We start from the raw sequence: 27,574 nt of genomic DNA, 5'->3' as shown, positions 1-27,574 counted from the left end.
GCTTGGGGCGCTCTGGGGAGCAAGTTGGGTCACAGGGTCCTGAGCAGGCAGAGGCAGGGCATCACCTGCAGGCAGGATTCGTAACAGACCAGCTGGTGAGCTCTTGAGGACTTGTTTTCTTCCCAAAAGTGGTCTCACGTAGCTACTACCTTCACAACAGAACATAAGACTGGGTGTTGATCAGCACTGCACACCTTGGCTGTGGATTTCAAGCCTCAACTGTGTTTCTAAATTGCATCCAACATTTTGAAATCAAGAATTTTCCTTCACAAACAAACAAGAGACAAAATAACGTGATAACCTGACTGTCGAAATACAGTGGTCTCAATTCCCTGTATGACTGTAATTAATTTAGGAGGGGCTATAGGAAGAAGCAGCAGAGGGAAATGAATTAGGTTAAGTGTAACCATGAGCATATACTTCAGAGACAGCAGGGCTTTCTAATAGCTCCAGAGATGCAAGTCCAGCCTGCCATGGGATCCTAGCCTTGTTTGGGCAGCGCTAAGAAAAAAAGATTAAGAGCCCCTGCTAAACAATTCAAAGACCCATGGAGTAATTATGAGCAGGTGACCTGAGGCTTCCCTATGGAAAAAGGCTGACAAAGAGACCGTCTATAGATAGTGAGCTGTCTGCTACCTAGGGAAAGGCAGACCGCAACATATTCGTCCTTATATAGTCTGCTGTACTGCTTTGAAGCTAAGCTCCTCTCCCCAGGCCCCAGTGCTTTCACTGTGTAATGTGTTTTTGTTTTGTAGAGCACTGGTCGTAATTAATCTCTCTTGCTGTGCTTCTTGAAAGAACAGAGCTATCAGTGTCACAGAAATTTGGTCTGCTAAGGTCACAATACAAATCCCAAGGTTCATGGGGAAGCTAGCTTCATAAAGGTATTGATTTTTGAGAATGCTGCAGATCAGCTATGACTGCTTGCGATACAGCAGATACTACAAGTTGCGCTCACACACTTTCTGAACTGTACAGTCTTTTGTGGCACACCGAAGGTAGAGGAATTTCAGATAAGCCCTGCGTTGGCCAAGCTCACACGTGGACACTATGACTCTAAACTCAGGGATTTTACCTAAATGGAAGTACCAAATCCTTTCTCCTCTACTCTGCTTACAGTAATGAGCTGACACAAACCCATCACGTGGAGACTGAAAGATTATGCAGCTAAACCCCATGTCTGAAACAAGAGGCTGTGGCTTTTTAGTGGTTATACAACACTGGTCACTAATTTTTCTCCCTCAAGAATTTGTGTGAACACGGGCTCGGTACCGCCTCGTTCTGGAAGGAGGGCTGAGCCCCTTTCCCCACCAACCAGCCAGCAGAGACTTCATGCTGCAGCCTCAACACATCAGCGGGAAAGACCACACGTATGGAAGGCCAGCCTCAAAAACCAAACGCTCTTTCCGCAGGTAACCACCCAGTCGTCTACTGGATGAAAAAACCTGCACCCTACCACCCAGAGATCTCTGCTCTGAGGGTGGAGTGACGGCCAAAGAGCTCAAAGGACAAGGCTTGGCGGCTCTGAGGAAGTGTAGGCAATACCACTAGCTTTCCTAGAGGATGCCTCACCGTGTCAGGCTGAAAATTTGAGAGGGGAGGTGCTATTAAAATGTTGGCAGCATAACACAAAAGGTCAACACAGAAACGTGCATAAAAAAAATTAAATTCTCCCAGTAATGCCTTCAAGATAAAAGATACATTCTACATACTCTATGTGGAAATACATCCAGAACAAGATGGCTTACCTTCCTCTAATACACTGACAGTTCCTCCACAACGCCTCAAGAAGCAACACCTAGTGACTTGCATTTCCTAGAAAAATTTGTAATAGAATGAGGAATTTCTAGTCCAGTCTATTCCTTGATAGTTTTCTTTCTCCCTTCCTCCCTTCTTCTGAAGTTCCCCTCTCTTTTTTCCTATCAATCTCTTCTCCGATGCCTTTGTGCCTTCCTTCCCCTCAAAACTCTCATCTGCTTATCTCTCTTTTTGCAAATCATGTCCATGGAATGGTTTTACAGGAGCTGGGATCCCATCTCATCTGATTACAGTAGGGGCCTCCTCTGGCAACACGGCGCAGTGGATCGTTCTGCAGCCAGCGCAGGTGGAGGAGGCACCACTGTTTTAGGAAGAAGGTGGCAAGAATAAGGAGTGAGACTATTGCACATGGCGCCAGGGAAACAACAGCCAACTTGCATAGCAACGTGGCAGGAACCGCTCGACCTGCATTGCTTGGTCAGATTGCTCCAGATGTCGAGGAGAGAGCCGAGAGGCAGGGTGGAAGGCAGCCGGCACGCGGGGAAGCTACGGTGCTGCCCCTTTAAGGCTCTCTCTCTCTCTGCAGGCCCCTGGGCTCAAAACTTTGCTTTGACACTTCCCAGGAAATTGATCCATCTGTTCCTAGATCCCATCCGGTCCTCTTTTAGGAAAGTTCGCTACAAGGAGAATTTTTCTTTAAGCTTAGGTACTTACTCTATTCCTTTTTATGCAATTAAGGCATGCTATATGATTATTTTATCAGCCTTTTATCTAATTTGACCCAACTGCCATAGGGCAATACTTTTCTCTCCCTAGTGATTCATTAACTTGAGCAGAGCCCAGCGAAATGTAGCGAGAGAGGCAGAAGGAAAAGCACAAAAGTTGGAGTTGTCAATGGCTGTTGAGCTTGCAGACAAAACTTAGGGGCAGCAAAGAAAGGCCCTCTCATGCGACTCCAGATCAACTTCACTCCGGGACTCTAGCTTTTGCAAAGGAGAGGGAACATGGGACGTGCTCCACAGACAGTATCCCTAGCTATGCCTTCTGGCTGTAGGTGCTTGCAACAGTAGGTGATTCTTCTGTAACTGCTTCCCCTTCACAGGCAGCACAGCTCTATCAGCACTGAGCAGGCTCGCGTGGATCGCTTTCCTCAATTGGTGTGAAGTTGCCTCCACACCAATAGAGCTAGTGGCTCCTGAAACAGCCTTCTTTTAACATGAACAAAATTATTTCTGCTGCACCAAACTTGACCCTATTTAATAGGACAAAATTATAGTCACAGCTAAAGTGACTTGACCCTATAGGAAAAAAGCTTTTAAGTGCAATTACGCATCACAGTCTTCAGTGGCAATTATACATTCTTCAGTTATACAGATAATAAAATACTGGCCTCAGTTAATACTTAAGTATTCTTAAAAATAGGTACATTTTCCTGCATTTACACTACTATTATTTTTAAGCTTACTAAGCATTTGTATTTCTTTTTAGACAGTGATTTTAGTGGTTCAAAAATAAAGACAGTTTTAGTCTTGCTGAGGGTCTTCAGGATTCTTCAATTTGAATGGAACGAGTCACTTTCCATACTTCTAACATGGCAAGCCTTTGGAAATGGGTTATATGCAAACTGATCAGCTTTACGTTGAAAATTTGCCATTTCCTCCTACTGTGTGACAGCAGCTTCCAAGTTACTCTTTTACAAGTCACTTCTGGCTCTTCAGAACTTGGTGAGTCCTAAAGACTCAGCTCCGGGCTCCCCAAAATCCAGCACTTCTGAAGCTCCACCCTATCTAGTATGGAAGCTGTGAATGCTCAGCTCCCTTCGTATTTTTCCAGTTGTCCATGCCAAAGGACAAGCTGCAGGGAACACTACTGGTGCTCATTAACGTAAAGAGATTAAACGGAGCTGCAGGTAAGATTCAGAGCTAATATGCAGATCAGGTTAAACCTGTTCAAACAGGTCAGAGTGAATACCTGAAGATTATACAGCATGCACTAGAATTTCCTCTAGAAACCCTGAGATGGCACTCGCACTGATGCACCATGCTGCTGAGTCCAAACAAATTAACCTTCAAGTATGCCATTGCAGTTATCAACATCTCTGCAGAAAGTGCATCAACAAAATGACAGCACCTACGAAATAATACGTTTGCATCATCATCCATCTATTGATTTTCAGCTGACCACACATTTAAATACTTGCTACCTGATTTTTCTCAAAACTGTTGGACAATTAAGGTCGTTAAGCCGCATCAGAAAAATGACTAATGTCAAGTAGGTAAAAGTAGTTCAAAGGTAAGCACAAGACTGCACCTAAGGGTATTTTTGTTTTCAGCCCCTTGGCAGTGGGGCACACACAGTTAAGCACAGCGAGGCTCCCCGCTGAAGCCTGCAGCCTAACTGCCCTAGGACTGCCCCGAGCCACCCTCACACGAGCCAGAGGTGCTCTCAGGTGCTTACGCCCCCGCACAGCACACCGGCTTTCACCGCACAATACACCAATTGGGCCAACTTTTGGCTGAAAGTCCCCAAGACTGGGGTAAATTCAGAGAAGGTCTGGCTTTAGGCCAAAAGCCAAAAGATCTCATTTTTCATTTGTCTTTTTTTTGACACGGAGGTACACAGCAACAATTTTAAATGCTGAGCGTCAATTTCTGCGTCTTACACAGAACCCAGATAATTGAAATGCAACATCCCACATGCCCTTTCCTTCCCTGTAGCTTGTTCCCATTTCCCTAAAGGTAACAACCTTCCTGTTGGGCCTACTTTTACGCTTACATCACACACCTTTCCACTCAAATCATTTAGTTGCAGAGTCAAATTTAAAATCAAACACAATTGCTCCATCAGCAAACATCGGGTCAGTGAGCTCATGAGACACGGGAGAGGAATCTATTTGGAAACCAAATGAAAGATAAACCACCTAAACACAGAAAAAGGACAAACAGAGGGTTAGTACACTAACTTGCAGTACTACAATATTTGGGAAATCGCCCCAACATAGACGCAGGTGAACGCCACTCAGGCCCCAGACTTCAGATATTTGGTAGATTTGTGGTGTTGCACCCCGATTAGAGAGGCTAGTTCCTATCAGGACGGGAAGAAGTCAAGCTTCCTCATGGCACCTTGCTGCGACTTCCTGTGGCAGCCGGGCACAGCAGCCTCGCATCCTTCCTGCGGCACTGGCAGTGTCAGAGGGGGCGAATGCCTCCATCTGGGCCGCTAAAAGACAGTTTGCCCAACTCAGCCCCAAGGCTCTAGCAGTCGGCCTTGAGTCAATGCTAAGGGGAAAAATTGCCCTGAGTGCAAATTCTCATTGGGTGATTGGCTGAAGGAAGAGGACACTTACCCATAGCAATCTGGTCATCTGTGGGGTTCAGCAACCTGACCAGACTGGCTGCCTCTTACAAGTTTGCTCTGGTTTGATACTGGGCCACCATTCCTCTAGTTCCTGCAGTACCATCTGACTGCATTCAGCCAGAGTCAGCTTTGACTTTCTGGACACTCTGCATATTTTCTGCTTCTGAAATTTTCTTTTCAGGTCCAGAAAATCCTAACTTCATTGCCTTTCTAAGCTTTCCAGAGACAAATATAAAGGTCTCTGGATGCTTTCTGCTGTTCAACAGCTGCTTAGGATTGCTGGAGTAATAGTTCTGTCAGTACCTGAAACATCACAAGCCTCAGTGATAAAATCACAGCTTCCATAAGCAGATCAGTGATGCTTAATGATCAAACACTGTGATCATATTCTTGCAGAGCTTTTGTGCAGCTTCTCCATTAACTACTCTGTTTTCCAGGTCCGTGGTGGACAGCAAAAGAATTGACTTAAACTGAAACAAGAAAGATTCAAATTATACTTCCGAAAAAGCTATAAGGATAGCAAAAACCTGGACTAGATTGCTTGGGGATGGTGTGGAGCTGCCATCCTGGAGGTCTGTAAGAACTGGTTAGTCAAGCATGCCAGAAACACCTAGGCCCATTGGGTGATCTTCCCTGGGAACAGCGGGATGAAGTAGAGAACTTCCTGGTCTGTTTTTCCACAGCTTTGTTAACTCTGTACAGTTGAAGCTGAGATTCAAAGGAGGATCTTTCGTTAAGAAATGCCTGAGAGCACTGCATATAAATATTTATTTCTGTTATCTGAAACTACTTCTTTGGCTTTTTCTAAAAACGTACAGCAATTCATCTCTGTTTCCAACGCAATACTTCAGTACTCCACCTGAAATAGGCAAGCATGTCCAAGGAAGAGCTTAAGAATAAGAGAGCCAGCTCTGCAGATTGCTAACAAGGAATAAAAGTGCTTTCTTAAAAAACATGCCACAAGCTGGCACACTACAGTGCCAACCAATGCTACGACTTGCATACATTGCATACAGTATGTAAATCCAAAGTACAAAAGAAAAAAAAAAGGTACATTTAGCGACCCCCAAAGCCAGCGGTATGTGCTGTCTGTAGAGCTCTTTTGGCTTTCCTTTTCATTCCCACCTTGTCTTCTGTGTGCGCAGCACTGCACAAGGGGAAGTGGAGGAAACTCTCTGCCCACCGCTAGTATATCTTTGGATCAAAACATCAGGGCAGTGGCAGTGCTGGTAGGGCAGAGATGGGCAAAATTTCTCATGCCTATGAGAAGAGATGGTGTTACAAGAGGCAAAAGCAGATATGCCTATAAAAGCCTGACTGACCTGCGCGCAGTCCCATACAGATCACTACTTAGGCAGCTACAGCATCGTGCACCCCTGAGCAAATTTGCTGCTTTTGAGACCTGTCCTCAGCGCTGCTACAGCGAGTGCTCCCCGAGTGCCTTCATGCACCTTCGTCTTCTGCAAAACTACAACTGTATCTACACTATGAGACCCTCTTCCTGGGATCAGAGGGCAAGAACATGCAGAAAATCCACAAGACAGGTGCAGGAAAATATGTTAATCCTCATGGCAGGATTATACCTGAGTCCCGTAACTTCCCACAGTGATAACGCAAATTGTCTTGTGGAAAGAGCATTTGGATACCTACGTACCCAGACCCTAAACGCAGTCTGTCAGCTTGGATTACATTCCCACTACAGAATGAGTAAAAGGATCAGTACCAGTGATAGGTTTGTATAAGCAAGAAACGCACCCAAGTTTCCTTGCAACACAGGCATGCTACTGCCACAACATTTATAAACACCACAGACTGATGTCTTCTGATGCCTGTTCTGTGGTCTGTATTGAGTTGTTTTGATCTAAATTCTCACAATTAGGACAGTCTGAGAAAAGCCCAACTGACAAACACAATTACAACTAATTAGATTTAGCAGCAAAAGTCAAGCAATGTGAAAGTTTAGACATCAAACCTTCTTTCAACTCCAAAAGATTGTTGCTTCAAGATACAAATGAGAAAAAAAAAAATTGTCACTGAATTATTTTGTAACTGAGTGGTCAAATTGTATGTTGTTTCCAGACTTTCTGTTCAGCTTTATTCAGTTACCAAAGTCTCCTTAAAGAACCACTGTTGCAAAATTCTCTGTAATGATTAATCTCTTGCCCATGTTCATTTGGTGTGAACGTGAAAAGCTGCCAATAACCTTATCTTTAACCCTTTGTGGGAATTTCATAAGGAAATACTTCTCTGAACATTCTGCTTAAGGTGTGAATAAGTGAGAGAACATAACAAAACAAAAATACTGTTTCAATAGAAATGTTTTTCGCCATCAAGTTTGCTATTTCATTAAAACTGCATAAAGTGGGATGCCGTCACACACTTCAGAACACTGTCATTCCTTGGAAACGGGCAGCTGCGCACTTCCAGCAAGACATGAAATGACAGGAGGTGTGGAGCCATGCCACCACCCGAGCTGCTGCAATGAGCACTGGCCACTTCAAACAAGAGAGACGCAATCCCTGCCTTTCTTAAAATGCAGTAGTTGTTGTCAGGTGTCAACAAGATAAACAGGTGGAAACAAAAAGAATTTTTGTAAGAAGCAAAGCAACTTACTGATTTTAGCCAGAAATCAGAACTGAGAGAAGAAGCACTTAACCACTAAATGAATGTTCCCACTTGTGAAATAATTGTATCTGGCATCACTGAGCATACTAAATTCACCCCTTAAAGAGAGTCCTCCCCATGATAAAATCAGGAAATTCAGCCACAAGGAAGAAGGTTCACAACCCATAGTAAGAACTGATAATATCTGCCTTGCAGCGTGTCTGGAAGTTCATGAAAGGATCCAGACCTTAGATTTTACAGCAGCCCCTCCCCTCATCCCCCAAAGATATCTGAATATAGAAAGATCACAGACTTTTCTCAAATTGGCTCTTATCCCACATTTCCATTTGTTTTGTCACTACATACAGTTCCTATTTGCTCATCCAGGCTGTTACACCCTGTGCTTGTAAACTTATTTTAGTCAGCAAAAACCATGAATGTGATCTCAGACCAAGATGGTATCTCCTTTGCCTGAAGAACATCTGACCCTAAGTTATCTTTGTATTTCCAGGAATAAACATGAATGCAAAAGAATAGCACCAATCTGCCTGTTTGCAAGGGAAGGTTGTTAAGAAGTGCCCAGAAGCTCCACTCATCATGCTTCTTCCTGTAGCAGTATAGAGTTGGAGTTGGGAATTATAGGAATGAGGACAACAGAGTGGATCATCGTTTTCTTTACCACAGAGAGATTTCATAATCCTCAGAACTGCATAGAAAATTTTCACCAGACTGCTACAGCACTGTAGATAAAGCTTCTCACTTAATAGCCAGATATATATATATATATTTTTTTGTAATCATGTCATTTTTCCAAGTTTGTTGCCATGTTGGAACAGATCTTGTCTGCCACCAGCTCTGATGAGAAGTCTTTCAAAAAAAAAAAAAAACCAAAAGTCACCCTCCTCCCTGACAACCTTTTTTTTTTTTTTTTAAGGGACATTAACATTTTGAAACGAAAGCTAATTGTTGGAATAACCCACCAACCCAGACCTCTTTCAATTATCTTTCACCAAGATTCTTATCAAAAAGTGCCAAAGCATTTCCAACTGGCCTTTATGGTCAAGGTTTCAGCTGCTGTTGGATCCCAAGTTGAAACACATCCATAATGCTCTGCTATACCTGCCCCTATCTTTCTCAAGAACAAATGTGTCTTTAAAATATATTGATCTAGCTCAGTTATACGGTTCCACAGAAAAAAATTAGCTGTTTTCTTATATAGAAGGGCTTTGCACGAATCCTTGGAATTGATATTCTGCACATGTAAATCCCCAAATCTATTTCTGAATTTTCCCTAGGTACTCACCTAGCTTACATGCAAAATCTGACTTGCTTGCCATGAGACTTGGGCTTTTGAAAATGGGACTTCAGGTTTAACTCAGATTACTGGAAAGTGGTCCAAGGTAAAGATGGCCTAATTGATATTTAAAGGTAAGTAAGAATGATTTTTAAGAGCAACTTAAAATCCTCAGTTATGTCTAAACTGGTTGACCCAGGTGCAAACTGACCTGTCTCTGGCCAGGCACACTACCTACTTCCCAAGCCAACAACAGGGCAAGACTGGCACACTTCAGGGCAGCCACCCCGATTCGTCAGGTTTTGCAAGCAGGAATGTTGTGGGAGCAATAGCAAGCTCCATGCAAGTCCTCAAGTGGAAAATGGTTGGAGCAGGCAGTAAAGCATACCTCATATTTGCTTTAGACACAGCCACTGGGAATCAAGATAGTCATTTTCAACTTTCAGGTGTGGAGGGCGACCACAAAGCCCATAGGCCTTGGCTTACCACTTCTAAAAATAAGCACTGTACTGGGTGAAATACAGATCAACTGTGGGGAAAGCAAATCTCAGAGGATACACAATTTTGGCAGCTAGCACTACTGCTGTTCACCTGCCTATATCAGTTCTTTCTCTTCTTTGAGATACATCATCATCTCTTTAACATTTAACACATTATGAATTGTTGTTTTGCAGCATCAGCAGTAGGCATCTTAGTCACGCTTAGATGCAATTTCCTAGTTAATGAACGCACTCCTCTGCTTCGTAAAAAAAAAAAAAAAAGGAAAAAGTTATCCCAAATGGTCCCCTGCATCAAGCGGATGATCCCTTTTACCAAGCTTGAAACAGGTTAAGCTCTTTGAATTGTATCTCAGTAGAATGTTGTTCCAGAACCTGAGTTTTGTTTGCTATATTTGGGCAAAGAAGATACTGGACTACATGAGATTTTAATGGCAATTCCCTTTTAACAAGTTCAGCTGGCTATTTGTTTAAGTTGCTTTTATAGCAACTACTTGTAAATCCCAAGCAATCATGTAAAAAGGTGCAGTACTTTTATGCCCACCATATAAGCTGCAAAAACAAGGTTTGCTGTTGCACTCTATTTTGTAGGCAGAGAGCCACAGCCCACAGGAAATCGTTTTGTTGTCAGGGTTTACTTGACTATCACGTAGGGAGCTGATGGAAAATTAACTGAACAGCAGCAATTATGAAAGAGGTCTACCTTGCGGTCTGTTCCACATCATCTGAATTTCTTGAATTCTTCCTTCCAACAAACTCGCCTGTAGCAATGACGCAGGTATCTTCTGTTAACTCTGACTCTCTTGTGCTCTCCTTCCGTCCACGTACAGAGAAGATTCATGAGGCAGCAGATCCACGGTTTCATGCCAGCCCTGTTGGCTTTATCCAAACAGAGCAGTAGAAGTGCTTTCAATAACAGAATACGTCCCTGGGTACTGACACTTTGCCTCCCTATGTGTGACAACTCAAAATCAGCCTCAAAATCAACTCAAAATCAAAAAGAGACTCAGTAGCATCTTAGCCTGTTATCCTACAAGTTTTCCAAACACTTATCAAAATGATTAATATGAGAGTCATTCCAGGAACTCTTCTTTTTCCCTTCTAAATGTAAAGAAAATCCAGTTTTCTTTCATTTTTCGCTTTTCTCCCACTTCCTGTGAACAATGCCACTCCTGATGAGTCGCAAAAAGAGCGAGCGTGAGGGTGCCCCCTTTTCCGGCTAAAGATCTTAAAATCATGATGAGAAATCAAAATTTAATTTATTGTTGACCTCAGAGCCAAAGCTCTGGCCAGTATTTTCTTATCCTTTGTCCCTCTTTGTCCCCAAGATGGCTTGCAAAGCCAATGAAACAAAACAAAAAAATTACATGTGCAGCAGTCACTTGCAGGGTACAATATCCTGAAATGGTCGTGCTTGGAGACCACAAGCCAATGGAGTACTGTGGCCAGTGATGGGACCGGGACCAAGACCACTGATGCTGGTCGACCCTCACAGGGAAGGAAAAGTAATTTCTGATAGCTGCACTTCTGGAACATAAGCCGTGGTAAGAAATTAAGAGCCTCAGGAACCGAGACACACAAAATATCCTGGGACTTGGTGTCTGAGTCTATCTAGGTATCATTTGTAATCCTGAAGGATTTCTAAGGAGACCTGAGAAACGTACTGGAGTTGCAAATTACATGTAGCAGGAATCTTACCTTTGTCAGCAAAGCACCACTGGAGATATCTCAAGTAATAACTAGTGGCCACTTAGCAATCTAATCCCTTTCCTAGATTTTCTTTCTGTTACTAGATTTCAAATGCTAATCCCATGACTATATTTAACTGCCTAACTGGTCAATAACTGAAAATATATTTTTATACTTACTCATCTAACCCCATTAATCCTGATGATGACAATTTTACCTGTTGAAAATGAGTAGGGCAACTATGTAGCACTTGCACTCTGGAAAAAATTATTGCCAAAATCTTGGCCAAGAGTATAAATTTTCTTGAACACACAAACTCAAAGTCAGGTGATTTTAACATCCTATGTACAGCCATTTTTGTATCCTCATACAAATGTTACTTCTCTACATAAACTCGTCATTTCTGATCATTAATATTCTTCTCATATCAAAGAGACAAAATGCTAAGAATGTAAAATATGAATTGGGTGCAAGCACTCAAGTTTTTCTCTCTGTTAATGACAGGCAAAGTACATTGGTGTGTTGCTATGATCACAGCTGCATACAGCTAAAAGACGTCATAAAAGATGTAAAGAACACAGGAGATTCTGGAATTCCCATATTTCCCTCCAATCACAAGACATCTTGTCTGCATGTTATAAAGTTGTTCAGCACTGCAAACAACCAGGGCCACTGTTTGCTCAGATAATCTCTTACCTTAGAAAAGACAGGAATGCTTAGTACAGAGGGAAGTTCACCTGCTGTAGCTGGAAAAAGACGCCACTAACCTGGCATCTTGCTAAAAAGGACATCCTTTGCAGCACTGCTTGTCAGGTAGTTCAACGTTTCTTTTTATTACACCAATCTTTTTAAAGTTTTCCAGGTGTAGATTGATATCTGGTAAAAATGCAACCAGCAACATAAGTTGTAGAGATATGGATATCAATCATTTTTTCTTATGAGCCATTAACACAATCAGATATGAGAGTACTCTAAATAGCTACTATACACTTCTTTCTTAAGGAAACGGGAAGTCTTTAAGTGTCATTTTGGGTGGGATCAACATTTTGGGTGTGATTTTATCCACACAACAAAAGTAACAGCATGGGCTGGTAATACAGTTTTACAAGCATCCAATCGTTCGTGATATCACTGCATTTAATGTTAGTAATTCAAATATTAACGCAATGCCATGAATACCATTTACCCCTATATCCCAGGGGTTGCTGTTGTGTCCGCAACAATTGTCCCATAGTACTGTGAAATTTCTAAGTAACTGATGAGATTTTAGACTTAGGCTTTACAAGGCAATTAAGAGTGCCACAGGAAATCTACTAAACAATTTAGTAAAGAAAAAAACCTTCCCATGTGACTTCACGTTTAAACACCTGTAAATAAACACTGTTTGCCCTTTATAAGTAACGTACACAGAAGCATAAGTAGAATTATGTTGAAAATGAGAAGCTCCAGAAAAATAAGGTATTTTCTGCTCCGACAAGTTATTTATACGCTATTTTTAGTAAGCATTTAATCTTAAGGATAGGGACAATACATTTTATGGCAAGTATTACACATTTTAAAAAAGAAACTATAGGGCTTTTAGAAAGACTAGTCTCCCAGTTAAAATATTTTTTGGAATCAAAGTTCAATCAAACCACTAAAGCCAATATCAGGAGATATGCTTTTTTTTTTTTTTTTTTGGTAACAGGAGATACAGGTATTTTAAATTCTTATTATATACTGCCAGGCAAAAATAGGCATCCCACCATCATAAGGAATTTCCTAAAAAATGGAAGATCTATTTCTATTCAGTTATGATGTCTTATTTTTTTAATATCTAACCAACTTTTCTGCTAATATATTTTGGAATTTGATTGTGTTTAAACCTGGAGTGGTTGAAAGCCAGGATAAAATACTCTGATAGTATAGGCATAAGAGTTTAATGGCCCAAAAGCATTCTTGCTCCAGACTTTAAAGCAGCCCTTGGCTAGATGGATGTCTGATGGACAAAAACCCCAACAAAATATGTTGATGAACATGTGTTTTACAGATAAATTGGTCCAAATGGAAAGCATGCTTTTTACTGAAATCACAACAAGACAGTAGCTACAGATGAAGACCTTACCTCACATTTGTAGTGAACAAAACAGGTTAGCTAATGTTAACCTAGGCCTGACTCACTGGTGCTGCACGTTGTTTATAATTCACATCCTTGAAAACAAAGAAAAAGGAAAAATTTCCTTTCTTACAAGATGGAATCAGAAATCAATTAATTCTTCATCATTCTGTGTGAACCAGTTAAGCATTACTAGATACGGTGAAAAATAAACAAAAACTTAAAGCTCAGTGTAATGCCATAGGTGCATTGTAGGATTCAGAATCAAAACGCTTCTTGAAAATACACAGATCGTTAAATTCACTTGCTACCTAAAATTCTCTATGCTGATTAATGAATCATACTACAGATTTTCCGCAATTCTATCATTTCTATCCACAAAGACCAAACTATTTCCTTTAAATCTTCTTTCTTACATTAATAGAGAGAAACATAAACCTGTAAAATAACTTATACATCACAACTGAAGACAGTATGAATCGCCAAGGGCAACTACTTCACATCTGACTTCATAGTATAAATAGTAACTCTAGGGAAAGCCTTTCTTCAAAACTAGTGCCTAAGTCTATTATTTTCCCCAAAACAAAACTCTGACTTCAAATTTCACTTTAGAAAAATCAGTAGCGAGTCAGTAGAGTTCTAGCAATACAAAACTCAGTAGGGAGGTGAAAATTGATTTTATCAATGAATTTATGAACATTCAAATGTCAGAGAAAAATTAGAGAAGTGTTAGGGAAAGTAACTGGATGCACTTTTGATTAGTATGGAAGAGTACAGGAAGAAATAACTACATCTGTTGTGGCCACACTGAAATCAGGTTACCTGGTAAAATGCCTGATCTTTCTGATTCACTTCAAGAATGATTTGTGTAGGGCAGCAGTTTGCAGGACTAACACCAAGGCATCTGTCATTTGCCAGTATTGCTGCATGTGATCAAAATGCCAACTAGAAGGTAATGCAGATCATAGTTAAGAAAGAATATTCGCTTATATCACTCCCCTTTCCTTCTTTTTCTTTTTTATTTCCATTGTTTATTTGTTAGTCATGTTACCTCTGAAGTATTTTATCTGCTCCCAGGCATTTCCTGAAAATAGAAGCTCCCTATCACCTACAAAGCACTTCTATGAACTGCAGCTTCCATCTTCATGCACTAAAATGTAATAATTCACAAGGGACAAAACTCCGACCTTGTCTCGGTTGGTTTCTCATGGCATACGATGAACTTAATTGCGAGACCTTCAACTCTGGAACTTAGATTCTTTGTTTTCAGATTGGCAAGCCTCCTATTTGTTGAGCTTCTGTGCACATTGCAAAATCTGTCAGTTCATTCGAGTTCTTCCCTGGGTCAGAAAAAGTTATGGAATAAAAATGTAACCTTGTAAATAATTAAGAGCTGCTTGAAAAAAATTCCCAATCCTATCTTCTCTGCATATACCTTAAAATGTTCCAAAAGCCACACACTGCCTACTGACCCCAAGAGACAGCTGTTGAATTTCTCCATTCTCAGCCTACCTAGCCTCTCCAGCCAGGAGCTCTTACAGGTGACTTTCTTATGGGGAAAGAGTTCTCCACAACTGCTTGTGAGGTAATATCTGAAACACAGTTTAATCCTCATCTCTTCTGGGGAAGAGGAGAGAGGGAGAGAATGGAGGAAAGCAGCTTTGTAGACTCCACGAACTCAAAGAAAAGCCTGAAGGGCCTGTGCTATGAGGAGACATATTAGCCTAAATGTAATCGTGCTACCTCTTGTTATGCTGGTATAGCTTCTCATGCAGATGCATTTCTTCCAGAATAGAAGTGTTAGCCCTGGGAGCTGTGCAGTTAAAACTGCAGGTATACCTGTTATTTTTCAGGAACAAGGCTTATCTGAGATTACAGAACAACCAAATATGGCATAAAAGCAAAACTGAAGGTGCCATGATAACTGCTGAGTAGTGGATACTGGAGGCTGCTTTACACTTTATGTATATGTTATACATTGAGCCATGAGAATACCAAGCTCAGGTATGTCATAGGGAAAACAAGATTTTCCTGCTCTGCTTAAATAGACTTTAATGTGATTTAACAACAAAAGTAGCCTCTTGGTAGTGTATTTCCACACACGCTGGCTCAACTCGAACTGAAGTCAACAAGCTGCGCCTAAGACCCAAATATAAAATGGCAACAGCAAAAAAATCCTCTGTCTACAGTATTCATTGTAATTATTTAAAACAAAAGCAAAAATACATTTAATATTGCATGGTCCACAATTTTTTATTTAGTGGATTGTCAGGAAAGACATAAATGATAGAAAACTATTTAATCTAGGTTTGCGTCTATCCACTGTAATGCTTTTAAGAGATGAGACAACGTTCTGACTATTTATAATTTTAATCTAGGCAGCACTGTTAAAAATTGTCCTTTGGGAGGCACATACACAAAGTCAGCAATGGCCAGGGCAGAAATGTGCCTCAGAGGGACACATCACGTTACCTATAATCCATTAGTGTCACTGACCACTGGGACATGGTAGAGAAATGAACTCAAAGCAACTTGGTTCTCAGTCGCTGTGAGGTATATTAGATAAACCTTCTGTGTGACATTTGCAAGGTGCCTTCAGTAACTCACCATTCTCGGGATGTTCCCAACCTTCGAAGTTATCGTTCCGAGTATCCTAACCAAGGTGTCAGAGACAAAGAACACTGTGAACGCTAGTGATTTCTACTGCACTAAAGGAAGAAAAGTCACGTTAATGGTAATAACAGCTCCTAGTCTATTGTTCAGCCTTTAAAAGCAAAATCTAGAAGAGACTCCAAGTATTAAGAAACATAGGACTGTCTCTCTGTATATACTGCCTTTAGTAAAGATAGAAGTCAAAAAGGCCTAGACATTTCCTTTGCTTTCAGTACTAGTCCCTTTAGTTCTCTTCACAAGTCAGAAAGCAATCTACTCCTGTATTTTAATATACTATATATATTACTACACGAAGGTGTCTCAGATGCACATGGCAATGAGCAGCTGAGCTCCTGAACAAAAATAACATGAAAATAAGAGCAGGTGGAGGACTGACAGCTGAAAAGTGACCACAAGCAGTGTTAGGTGACTGAGGTAACTACCTAGGAGTGAAGCAATAGGTAGCTTGCTTCCACCTCCCTGTGCCTAGAGCTTCCCCGAAACGTGTGTAGAAGAGGTAAAAATATATGAAGCACTAACAAGAAAAACAGTAACTGAAATTTCCGCTACCTTTCTGTCCATGTTAGTTCATGGTCTTTATTTCACTTCCAGCATTTGGCCTCAGCTGATGAGCTGGAGAGTCAACCTGCTCTCCAAAATAACACTCTGCAAGAGAATAAAAAAGGTTACACAATGAATACCAATTTCAAGTCACAGCTGGAACCTCAGTCCAACCACAACATGCCACAGAACAACCCACATTACTCTCCCTCTAGAAGCTCAGATGGGACGTACTTCTTGTCCAGGCATGTTCCACATCCTAGGACGGTCTGTCACATACAAGGTAAGAGCTGTTCAGGGACCACATAGCTAGCCTGGCAAACTGCCCCGGTAAGTATGAAGAGAAATATAACTGTAATGTGGTTTTGTTCTAAAAATCACCCACCCCTCCTTTTCCAGTATTTTTCTAAGAGAAGCATTTCACCAGTGTGTGCAAACTCGGTAAGAAATCCCACATTTGGAACTGTGACTAGTCATGACCGAAATACCAAGACCCTTCAGGGACCATATGGATATGCAGCGTTCCTGGTGTGGTCACTTGCACGCTAGTGAAGTGTTCATTTTACAGACAGAAGCGAAGGACATCTTACTCAGAATAAAACATTGAAAAAGTTATATTAAGACACACTTCACTACAAATTTGTTGCTCACAACTTAGCGTGTGCCGCAGGTACACTCCAATATGCATGCACAAAGTCATTTCCTTCATTCCAACCTATTAAGAATCCTTATTTGTCCTCAGCAATGGATAATCTCAGGTTGACAATGTAAAGACTAGCAGCACTAAATTGTTTACAATGTACAACTACAATCATTTCACAAAAAGAACTATCTGGGATTTCTTTTAAGCTAAATTAATGTCTTTCTCTTTCCTTTTGTGCTCACAAGTGTACCAAGAGTGCCAGAAATTTTTCTTAGAGAGAAAGTCTTTCACAATTCTTTTTTCTTATATTTCACTCTCACCTACATAATTCGCACACCTTTCAAGGAGCAACCTGTTACACAATGCAGCATGCAATAATGCTAACCTGCTGTTCTATAAACGCTGTGCTGCTCTGCTGCATGATAGATTTGGCTGTGATTATAACTCTTACGCCTGAAAGGAATACAGAGAAAAACAGTGTACCAAGTGCAGGAGAAACAGTACTTCTTAAGATGGTTTTTTGTTTCAGAAGCAACTTTGTAGACTCTACTAACTCACTAACTCATTACCCTCACGAAAGTTATATTCAGTTGTAATTACTTTCTGCTTAGTATGTATCTTATGTCAGATATTTGTTAGAACCAAGGTTCTGAAAAAAATCAATTACTTAATAAAAATGCTTCCTATTTTAAAATCAGTTTGATGTAGTTTAATGATAAATATAAGGTGTTCTTTTTCGCTTCCTATCACTGTAGCTGCGAAAGGAGGATTCCAGTCCTTATAATGCATCTACAGACTGACTAAATTTCAGTTGTTAGGTTCAACCTTCTCCTCCTAGTTCATTACACTGGAATGAACTGCATACCTGCAATCTCTCTGAACATGAAGGGTATAAACTGCCCTACAGGTAGGGTTTAAGAAGGAAAAAGTCAACACTGATTTTTCAATACAAAGCTGTTGTGATGTTGCAGGAACCATCTTTTTGTAAGCTCATAAATCTGAGCTTAGTTTATGAGATACAATAAACATGAAAGCCAGCAAAACTCTAAATTTGCAAGGCTCCAGTCCAACATATACTTCTACTTTTTGCATATGCACAGTCAATATCTTCAAGAGGCAGTTTTTCAACTTAATTCACGTCTGTCAGGCTGCAATAAACTGAAGTTTGGAACTACTAGGACACATATGTAAGTAGGGCCAACTAAGGAGTTACTTTTAGATATATTAGGAAGGAAAGATATTCTGCCAACTGCATAGGTCTATTCATAAAATACACCATGAAATTGCTAAGACTGGTACAGGAAAAAGGTGTGGTATTGACTAAGGAGATTCTCTTCAGAAAGAGAAAAAAATATCTCTCATAGTAAATTATTTTCCAGTTTCTCAGTAAATTTAGGAGTCCCAAAGATATCTTGCCAGAGCTTAATGTTGTAAGAACGAACAAACCTGGTAATTTCCATCTAGGAATGTTAAAGAATTAGTTGAAGACAGTAATGTTATTTTTAAAAGTTCCTAGTAGAACTCTTTAAGTCCTAGAAGAGCAGAGAAGCCTGAGGAAACTGAAAAAGTTCTGGCACAGTCAAGAATCAAGAAGAGCAGGTAGGATGCACTAAGGCAGCTAAAGGCTGTTAGCCTGCCAGCACTCCAGAGACAAATTAGTGGAAAGGTTGATAAGGATTCACCTGATAAAGTGTGAAAAGATCAGAGCATAACCATGTTAGTGTGTCTGGATTCTTGGAAAACGTGTTCTGTAAAAGAGAACATAAAAGTTTAGTTTAACTCTTTGAGAATAAAAATGTAATGGAAAAGGTAACAGCATAGATGTAGGATGCTTAAACCTCTGGAATATGTTTAATGGAGTTGTATTTAAACTTCTGATTTAAAAACTTGGTAATATAAATTGTTAGACAACATTTAAATGCGATGTAATACATCTAGCAACAAAAGAACGCAAGCCACAATAAGGGAGAACAGAAATGCTTTCAAAAAGCACTTGTCTGAAAAGAACTAGAGGTTCTTAATGGAAAGATAACATAAATTCTTTGTGTGACAGACCACCATAAGGTAATGTAAACCCAGGATGGCGAGCAGGGTAATGAGATGAGATAGGAAATTAATTTTGTTTCTGCATAGAGCATTGAGAAATTTGATACAGGAATACTATGTACAACTCTATCGATAATCTTCCCTTTCAAAGCATGCTCTAAAATTGGAGATGACACAAAAGAAAAGGTCCAGGACCTGAACAAGATGCTTTGGAATGAACGAGCAAAACCTGTTGTGAGAGGAGGGGAGAGAGCTCACAGTGGGCAGGGGCACACAAATACTTTCCAAGCACCCTGAATAGACTGTCTACTGGTCCTTTCTGGCCTTAAAACACAATGAATTTGCACAGAAATCACACAGTGCACACAAGTGAACAAAACAAATTAAAATTCTCTGATGGCATCTGAAAAATAATTCATTAATTTCTGCTGCTCTCATCTAAGGTAATAGGCTTTCTAAGACGGGCACAAGAACGATGTTTCTAATTATCACTGCTAACTAAGGGCGCTTCACCATATCTGGCCACTCTCCAGGTTCTATCTGGAACATCATCACTGTTCAGATAAGAGGCTGATTACACTGTCCGCTATAATAGAGCAATAACTGCTTATGTCCCTCTGCTATCTATCAAAATATGCTTTCTTTATTCACTGTTTAAATACCTGCCTCTGCTTGTTGTGCTATCAGACTGGCTTCCCTGGTTAAATAATCAGGGAAACGGGTGTTCAAAAGGTTATGTGGTAACAGTTCAGAGCCTTCTAACAGATTTTTCCGGTATACCCAGTTCAGCCACTCTGTGCTCCGCATTTGGGATTTTGGTCTCAGGATGACTCAGGAACTTGCCTGCCAATGCAGAAAAAGCCTCACTGGATAGTCAAAAGAAAAAAAGCACAGGGCAGTGTTTTTAAATACTTGAGAAAAATAAAAATTCCAGTTGACTACACACGTGAAGGAGCGGATACAGAACTCATCTATGTTTCTCTCTCCAATACTGGCTCCAAGGCTGTACTCTCAAAAGACAGAAGGCAACCTTTTCTCATATATGCTACTAGTTCTGCTCCTATCATGCTTCTGGTATGAGCAGCACAGATTGTGACTGATCAACTATGGACCTAATGCAATAACTAAATCATACTGCATTTGCAAATGTTATCACAAAGGGGTGGTACTTTTCCTGCTAGGATTCTCAGGTTCTTGAAATTCCCTTTGAGTCATTGCATAAGCTCTTCATTTTTATGCATAAATTTATGTTATATGTTTGTTTTCCATTCATCCAGCACGGACTCTCCTTTGAGATCACCTATACAGTTACTATGTATGCTTGCTCATTGTAGTAAAGCCTGTATCCATTTGGTTTTTTGCACAGGGTTAAACAATGCTCCTATCTGTGTTGTAAGAGACACACACAGATTTTTAAGAGAACACGTATCCGCTGGCAAAACAGTAATCCTGGAGCACAAAGCTGATCAACAACATCTGCTAACTGGGAACACTACAAGCAATGCATCAGCCAACAACTACTTTCCAAGGCTTGAGGCTTGCATGAGAAAGGGGTTAGGCTCTTCGCAGTCCGGAGCACGTGAGTAGGGGCACCAAACTGCTGCATTACGCAGCAGCAGAAAAAGAATCTTAGCTGCTGAAGGTGGAACCAGGTCTCAGTCAGGGTACTGTCGCATCACAGCTAAGGTTCACATAAAGGGAATCCAGGGCAATGAATTTGTGTTAAAAAGGCAAACATTTCTTCTTAGCTACCGCATCTTAAAGGATTTATTTTCTCCTTGCTGATTACACTTGTAACTTTACATGTTTTAAAGATCACGTACTCACTAGACAGCTAATATTTTATGTTACAGTTACCAGCAATTATTGCACCTGTGAGCAACATTCTGCAGTAGCAGTTACAAAGCACTGTAAATGTACATCGATGAGATACGTTTTTCAGGATTTTCTTAACTTTGTTTGGCATCCCAGCATATAATTGCATTAATTTGCCATACTAGGTAATAAAAGCAAATAAAAAGGGAAGGAAGTACACCTTCTTACAGATTTCTAATACAAGGCTAATGTAAAACTGGCACCCTGGACATAATGCAAGGTGTTTATTTTTCAACCTCTGCCTGTTGACTTCCAGAACAGGGGGAAGAAGGACTTGCAGACATTCCTAAAGGGATTCCAAATACCCCTACTTCACTTAAAAAGGTAAGGAAAAAACTGTCATACAGTTTTTTATTTTAGCACTCTCTTCCACACTTCTGAAAACTGTAATCTCAACTGATTGGTTCAGGCTGAACAAGACAGTCCCCAAAAGAGGGAGCTGAGGATCCAAAATGTAGAACACGAGAGCAGGGAATGGCTATGGTATTAAGTAGGGTGATAACCGAGTTATAAATGTGTTGCTTTCAGCTGAGTCTGTTATCTTCACACCAACAGCTGTGACTGAGATTCTGAGCACACATTGTACTAACAGCACAAGGCACTGCTCAAATGTTCTGTGTTAAACTGAAAAGGAGAGATCCTTCAACATGACCCTTCTTTGTTCCCAGCTGCAAAATACTGGCTAGTCATAACACCATCCTGCACCCTGGCTTTCTTTTAAACCTGTGACATAGACGTCTTAAGAATGACATTAACCCTCCTACACCTCCTACATAACCTGCACAATGCAACAGCCACGAAGATGTCTCTGTTAACCCTGTATTTGCACCACACCCGCAGAGCCTGGGTGAATTTCACGCTCCTTTTACAGTGAATTGCAAGATCTGAGGAGGATGTATGTGAATGTGTGATAGCGAGCTTCGAGGAGATGAAAAATATGTCCCCTTTCTGACTGCAGTATGATACCAAAGAAGTGATTTTGCCTGAAGAAAATACGATAGCTTAAGCTTACAGAGTGGATGCAAACCAGGCTAATCAGCAGGTACAAGTTAGCTTGCTAGTTACATGACAGTTTGGAAGCACAGCAAATGAAATAGTTAAAGCCAGCTCATCAAAAAAAACCCAATTACTACCTACTCAAAAAGCTTGAGTTACTTGCCAAAACAACAGTGACTTGGGCACTGCTGTTACATCTTGTCCCTTTATTTAGTTTGGTTTGGGAAAGTTTTCTGTTGACACCACACATCAATATGTTCATGTACAACCTGACTGTTGCCATGCTACCTCTGATAGATTACTTCAGTAAATGGCCAAAAAGAACATTTGTATCAGAAGGGACACATGCTGCTGTAACCGTTGTAACCGTTTTTTTCTTCCTTTTTCAGCAAAGCAGGAAACTACCATCTGATAAAAGATCAGAATATCTCTCTTTAGCATTTTACCTTTTCTTGGTGGGATAAGTATCTGCGTAAAAACCAGTCATTAGTACACTACCCTCAAGGCAATGGAGAAAACAAACACCCCAGTACAACCCTGGGAGAGAGTGCAGAAAGGGCAAGTCGAGAAGGAGAAACTTGGAAAAGCTTCTTTCTAGGTTTCATAGGGAGCCATATGCTCTTCCATTTAAAAATCACTGGCTTAATTACTGCTGGAAAAGTGCACGGGGAACAGGGAAACATTCACAGCTTCACGATGCTGAATTACGTAATCTAAACCTGGAACAGCAGGGCAATTGGTTACCAAACTACCGGTGAAAAAGAAACAGCAGAAATACAAAGCATACATAGATCACTGATATCATGCCAAGGAACTGCAATTTCATTGTGTTTTGCTAGTAAGAAAAATCATTAAACTTGATGAAGATGAGATTGAAATTCACTTAGTCTCAAACTGCTGGGGAAAAGCCTATCATACAAATATCAATAAAGCCTATCATAAAAAACAAGTACAGCAAAAAACCAGTACCGTCCCCTCTCAACACGGATGCTTTAAATTATTTGCCAATAACAGTTTTACTTTTGCTTCTACTGTCTTGCAGAAGAAGCAAGTAGGCATTTAGATCCAACTTTGCAGCTGTGTTCATAAATTCTAGTAAAAGATTATTTTTGCCATAACTCCCTAGTCTCAAGATGCAAGTTATCTAATTACTCGTCTCCTCTATAGTGACAATGCAATAGCTGAGCGCTTGGTTACTATTCCATTACAAATACAGTATCACAAGGAGGACTGCCTACACTTTCAAAAAAGTCAATTTAAGTGTTGCTGTACTGGTACTGGACAGGAGAGGGCACTGCTAAGATGTTTTGCAGCAGAGGCCCTGAAAGTAAGGATTTAACTTTTGTTGGAACTTTCCTGGTTTTAACTTTTTTCTCCTCTCTCACTGTTGCTTGTAGGTTCCTGAGCTGGGTATAGTAAAGGCCATGCTTTATCTTTACTGTTCACTTATATATACAGAATACAGCTCTTCAAACTCTATCTATTGTATTGTATTGTATTTTAGCTGCAAAATAACTACATGCAATGGCCAGATACTGTTTTATAGCCATACTCAGTAAACTACTGTCGTTAATAACTCTGTTAGTTGCTTTTTGTTTTTCCTCTAGGTTTCCCCACTGCATTTACAAATAAAGCCTTCTGCCAAGCACTTTATGATTCCAGTGCTTTTCACAGACTTGTAAGCCTGCTCACAGAGAAGTGAAGACTCACTCAGCAGCACACTAGAAATCCATGACTAAAAAGCAAACAGAATCTAGAGGTCCAGATTCAATCCCTTCCTCAGCCAGTTTCCATTAGTTGTTACGCTGGGTCACTTTCATTCTTATACCAAAATTCAAATCTCTCCAAAACACAGAGCTGTTCCAAAAAGACAAGTCAAAGCAAAACATGGTGTACTGTTCCACATATTTTCTTTGCTAATAAAGGGAAAAATTCAATATTACAGATTATGCTATGAATATCTGGTATTGTTCTTGGTGGTACCTATTAGAGGCTGTAGCAACCTGCGCATTTCCTATCTGTGGCTCCATTCAACAGAATCTCTAACAGTTTTAGACATGTTTTCTACTTCACAGCCTTGCTGGGGACCAGTGTTAGTCACCTATTTCACAGTGCCTTTAACTGCCATTTAAAAATGGAGTCAAGCCATTTCTTTATATATTGTTTTCTGCTTTGGAAAAGCTTTTGAAAAAACGATTCCAAACCTCTGCACTACCAGCAACTAGCCAGGGAAACCACGCTGCTTCTCCCACCGAGCCTTTCTCTCCATTCATCAACTTGCATCACAATCCTCACATCCAAGAGAACATGAATTATGTCCCAAGCTACCTGGATCAGGAAATAAAGGTAAAACATGAGTGCTGTACTATATGGTTTCCTGTGTTGTTGCATATTTTTATTTCTTTTGAGGATGGTGTTGAACTACCGGAGGCTATCTGTCAGATTTTTATCCCCAGTGAGAATTCTATTGACTTAAGTCTTTATTTAGCATTTAATTTGAGTTGCTCTCAGGTAACTGGAAGTTGCTATTAGAAATCATTGACGGAGCAGTGCTGGGCTGAAACCTGTCCTCTAGCAAACAGCCTGAAAATATTGTGTGTCATAAGCAAGAGGCTTTACATACACTAACCACTGCTTATGGTTTCCTTCCCATGTCTCCAAAGTGTTCTGTACATGGTACTCTCCCAGCATCACCTTTTGCAGACTGGTGTCCTTAGCTCACGTAGCTGCATACCACAGCAAAACCGATGGGACAATCTCTAGGCAATCTGCACAGCTGTAAAACTCTGCATGCTCACAACGCTAGAGCTTAACTGAAAAACACAAAAAAAAAACATGTCGCCGATCAGCATCTCTTCTGTCACTGTAACTATCCTGTACATCTTCTAGGTGTTGGAAAAACTCTGCAAAATTTTACAGACAGACTCTCTTGCAGAGGTCCAAGGATGGCTCTCAAGGGCAAGTATAAAAGGTAACGCCTGCTACTGCATACAAGTTTTGAAAGAACTAGCCACTTGTAAAACCTTGACATTCTCACAGATGTGAACTGAATGGGATTGCTGAGACGGAAAGAACAGGATGCGGGGAAGTACGCTTGGCCCAGGTGTGGCTGTGCTGAACACTAAGGTGACAGTGCGTAGAAATTAGTCATTCAGACTTCAGCCCACGCAGGTTTGGTGCTGGGTGGAAAAGCATGCACTCCCAGCAGAGCTCCAGGCTGTCACGGGCTGGGGGAAGGCAAAAAGCAAATGGAACACATCTCTCTCACCTCCTTAAGGCCTAAGAAAAGCCCAGGCTATAGCTCAGATAAGGAAACTCCAGAATTTGCACCTAAGCATCCAGATCAGCAAGTGGGAACTTTTATAGAATTTCTGTTGCCTTCAAATTTCAGAGAAAGACTTCGTGTCCAGTCTGATTCACTCAGAACTGACTGGCAAAGACTTGCTGAATTATCAGCCACGTGCAATAAATGAAGATACAACAGAGAACATGAACATTCAGAGTCTGAAAAAGCCTCACCTTCCTCTTTGCGGAGGTGCAGAAGAAGAAATGAATCAGTCCAGGTAAAGCCTGCAGTGAGGTTGCTAGGATTAGGGATGAGATAAAGCTCATAACTAGAAATACATTTTCACATTTATTTTTAAAAAATCATTTTTTGAGTTTCTGTTTTCTTCTCCTGTGAATCTCATGCAAAATGCAACTTCGTGACAGAAACTTATCATGCAGAGCTTGAATCAAAGGTGCCCCTAAATACAGACAATCCCACACTCTTTGAGCATTAGGGGCACTTGAAAAGCCTTTAAAAAATAACTCCTGTATATTGCAATGTACATGTAATACACAGTTTACACTATTTATAAAATTAGACATTCTCCCTTTTTTATTCAGGCCTTCAACTAAAGAGTCAGAAGCAAATCAAAGCAAGAAACAGGGTAAGTGATGGAAATCATGAATGTTAAGACACCATGGGTCTAGGATGCTACTCACTAAACTGTGCAGGGACTATGAATGTCTGGTAGCTCTAACTTCTATCTTCGCAGCAAGTCCAGAATTCAGTGACAATGGGAAAAATGAAATGAAACTAAAAATGGAAGTCAAGTTCTCTAAGAGCTAGATATCCAAGACTTTCCATTGCTGTGGTCACTAAATTGGTTTTTCTTGATACAAAATTCACATAAATCTTCTTTTAACCTGGTGTAACTCAGAAATAAAGTAAGGTGAGGGACATGGACAGCTGCTTCTGCCTCTTTCTAGAACAAACCATAGTAGCAAGAGGTACTGTTTATCACCTCTTCCTCCACTATGACCTCCTGCTATAAACTGCACACAGGCTGCAAATCCTTCTGCCAATGCTTTGTGATTTGCCATCATCTAGACATATCTCACTCACTCTCCTCAGACTAAACCACGCTTTCCCACTTAGACTTTTTCAGCTGCCGAAGCCCACTTCTGTTTGCATCCTCCACCCAGCCAAAGCAAGTCAACAATACTGGCCCTCCCAAGAAACACCCCTGTCACCTCTTTGTATCCATTCTGAAACACAAAGGGATAACAAAATCAGTCACAGAGCATGTCATAATTTTAACAAAGCCATTCATGCTGGCTTAAAAGCTACCAGCATCAATATTGTTTGCAGCCATACTGCAGAAGCAGGGAAGAGTAAGCTTCTGTAAGAACAAGAAAGTAAAACAAAAGAAGAAAACTCTAAAGCTGTAATCCGTCCTATTCAAAGTGGCAGCCAGTGGGACTTCCTTGCTAAAGGATGCACGGGCTCCTACATTCCAAACTTCATACGGAACAAAATCAAATCAGTCTAACAAAACCTTAGGTCTAGCCTGGTAATGAAGAGCTTTCTTTTCCAAAATCTTTTCCAGAAAGGGAGAAGGAATGCCTTTTGTTCTCAAGGCTGAGAAACAGAAGTCCAGCACGTGCAGATCCACTGTCCCTAGGGAGACCCCGCAGCCAACAAAGCACTACAGAAAGAAGAGCCGCTCCAGCCTTCACACTTCATCAGAAGTCTTGTCTGCGCAGCAGCAAGCCACCCCCAACCCGCAGGCATCCTCTCTCTAGGGGAGGCCCCTCTCTTCACAGCCACTGAAGCAGCTCCAGTGACACTTTCACATAAAGAAATATATACTCTTCAGCACTTGCAATATATTTACAGATATTTGGCCAGGCTCCCTTTTAAAATAAAATAATCTTAGGCTCATTATATTTAGTCTTCCAGTTATTCAACCAAAGCACGCTACATAGGTACCTGTGAAGAGAGTTAAGTGAAAAAAGGGACAGAGATAACCCTTTTTTGCATCAGATTCACATTTCTGTATAACCCAGATAGCTCTTGTGTGCAGACTTCACTCTACAGTCACAGACATACCAGGGTAAGAAGAGGGGCACGCACATCATTTGCAGAGATGCATGTCAAGCCCTAGGCATCAGAAAAAAGAAAAAGAGAGACACTCTGAATTTTCAAAATCTGGCATGCACAGCAGCTGCAGATATCTGCC

The 27,574-nt window shown here is 40.8% G+C and overlaps 2 protein-coding genes across 2 annotated transcripts in view; one reads left to right on the top strand and one right to left on the bottom strand.

Annotated features, from left to right (window-relative positions):
- Window positions 1–16,559: 16,559 nt before the first annotated feature.
- TRMT10A (tRNA methyltransferase 10A) overlaps window positions 16,560–27,574 on the bottom strand; it is a 41,404-nt gene continuing 30,389 nt past the window's right edge. Inside the window, exon 9 of the transcript XR_011140922.1 lies at window positions 16,560–16,612. The gene's annotated coding sequence lies outside the window, so the exon portion shown is untranslated. The remainder of the gene's footprint in view (window positions 16,613–27,574) is intronic.
- Window positions 16,622–27,282, top strand: C4H4orf17 (chromosome 4 C4orf17 homolog). The gene is made up of 7 exons (XM_068942037.1): window positions 16,622–16,790; window positions 20,563–20,775; window positions 21,328–21,395; window positions 24,249–24,413; window positions 24,957–25,630; window positions 25,956–25,999; window positions 26,942–27,282. Exons 1-5 carry the CDS (start codon window positions 16,640–16,642, stop codon window positions 25,110–25,112), a joined length of 753 nt encoding a protein of 250 aa, XP_068798138.1. The 5' UTR covers window positions 16,622–16,639; the 3' UTR covers window positions 25,113–25,630; window positions 25,956–25,999; window positions 26,942–27,282.

This window comes from Struthio camelus, chromosome 4, assembly GCF_040807025.1.
Source record: "Struthio camelus isolate bStrCam1 chromosome 4, bStrCam1.hap1, whole genome shotgun sequence".
In the NCBI taxonomy this organism is placed as follows: domain Eukaryota; kingdom Metazoa; phylum Chordata; class Aves; order Struthioniformes; family Struthionidae; genus Struthio; species Struthio camelus.
This window is presented reverse-complemented; position numbering and strand designations above follow the sequence as displayed.

Excerpts from the sequence above, each read along its gene's own strand:
- C4H4orf17 (XM_068942037.1), top strand. The coding sequence starts at position 16,640 with ATGAATACCAATTTCAAGTCACAGCTGGAACCTCAGTCCAACCACAAC. Across the intron at positions 16,791-20,562 it reads GACGGTCTGTCACATACAAG|GGTTAAACAATGCTCCTATC; the intron begins GTAAGAGCTGTT and ends TTTTTTGCACAG. Across the intron at positions 21,396-24,248 it reads CCCCTACTTCACTTAAAAAG|CTTTTGAAAAAACGATTCCA; the intron begins GTAAGGAAAAAA and ends GCTTTGGAAAAG.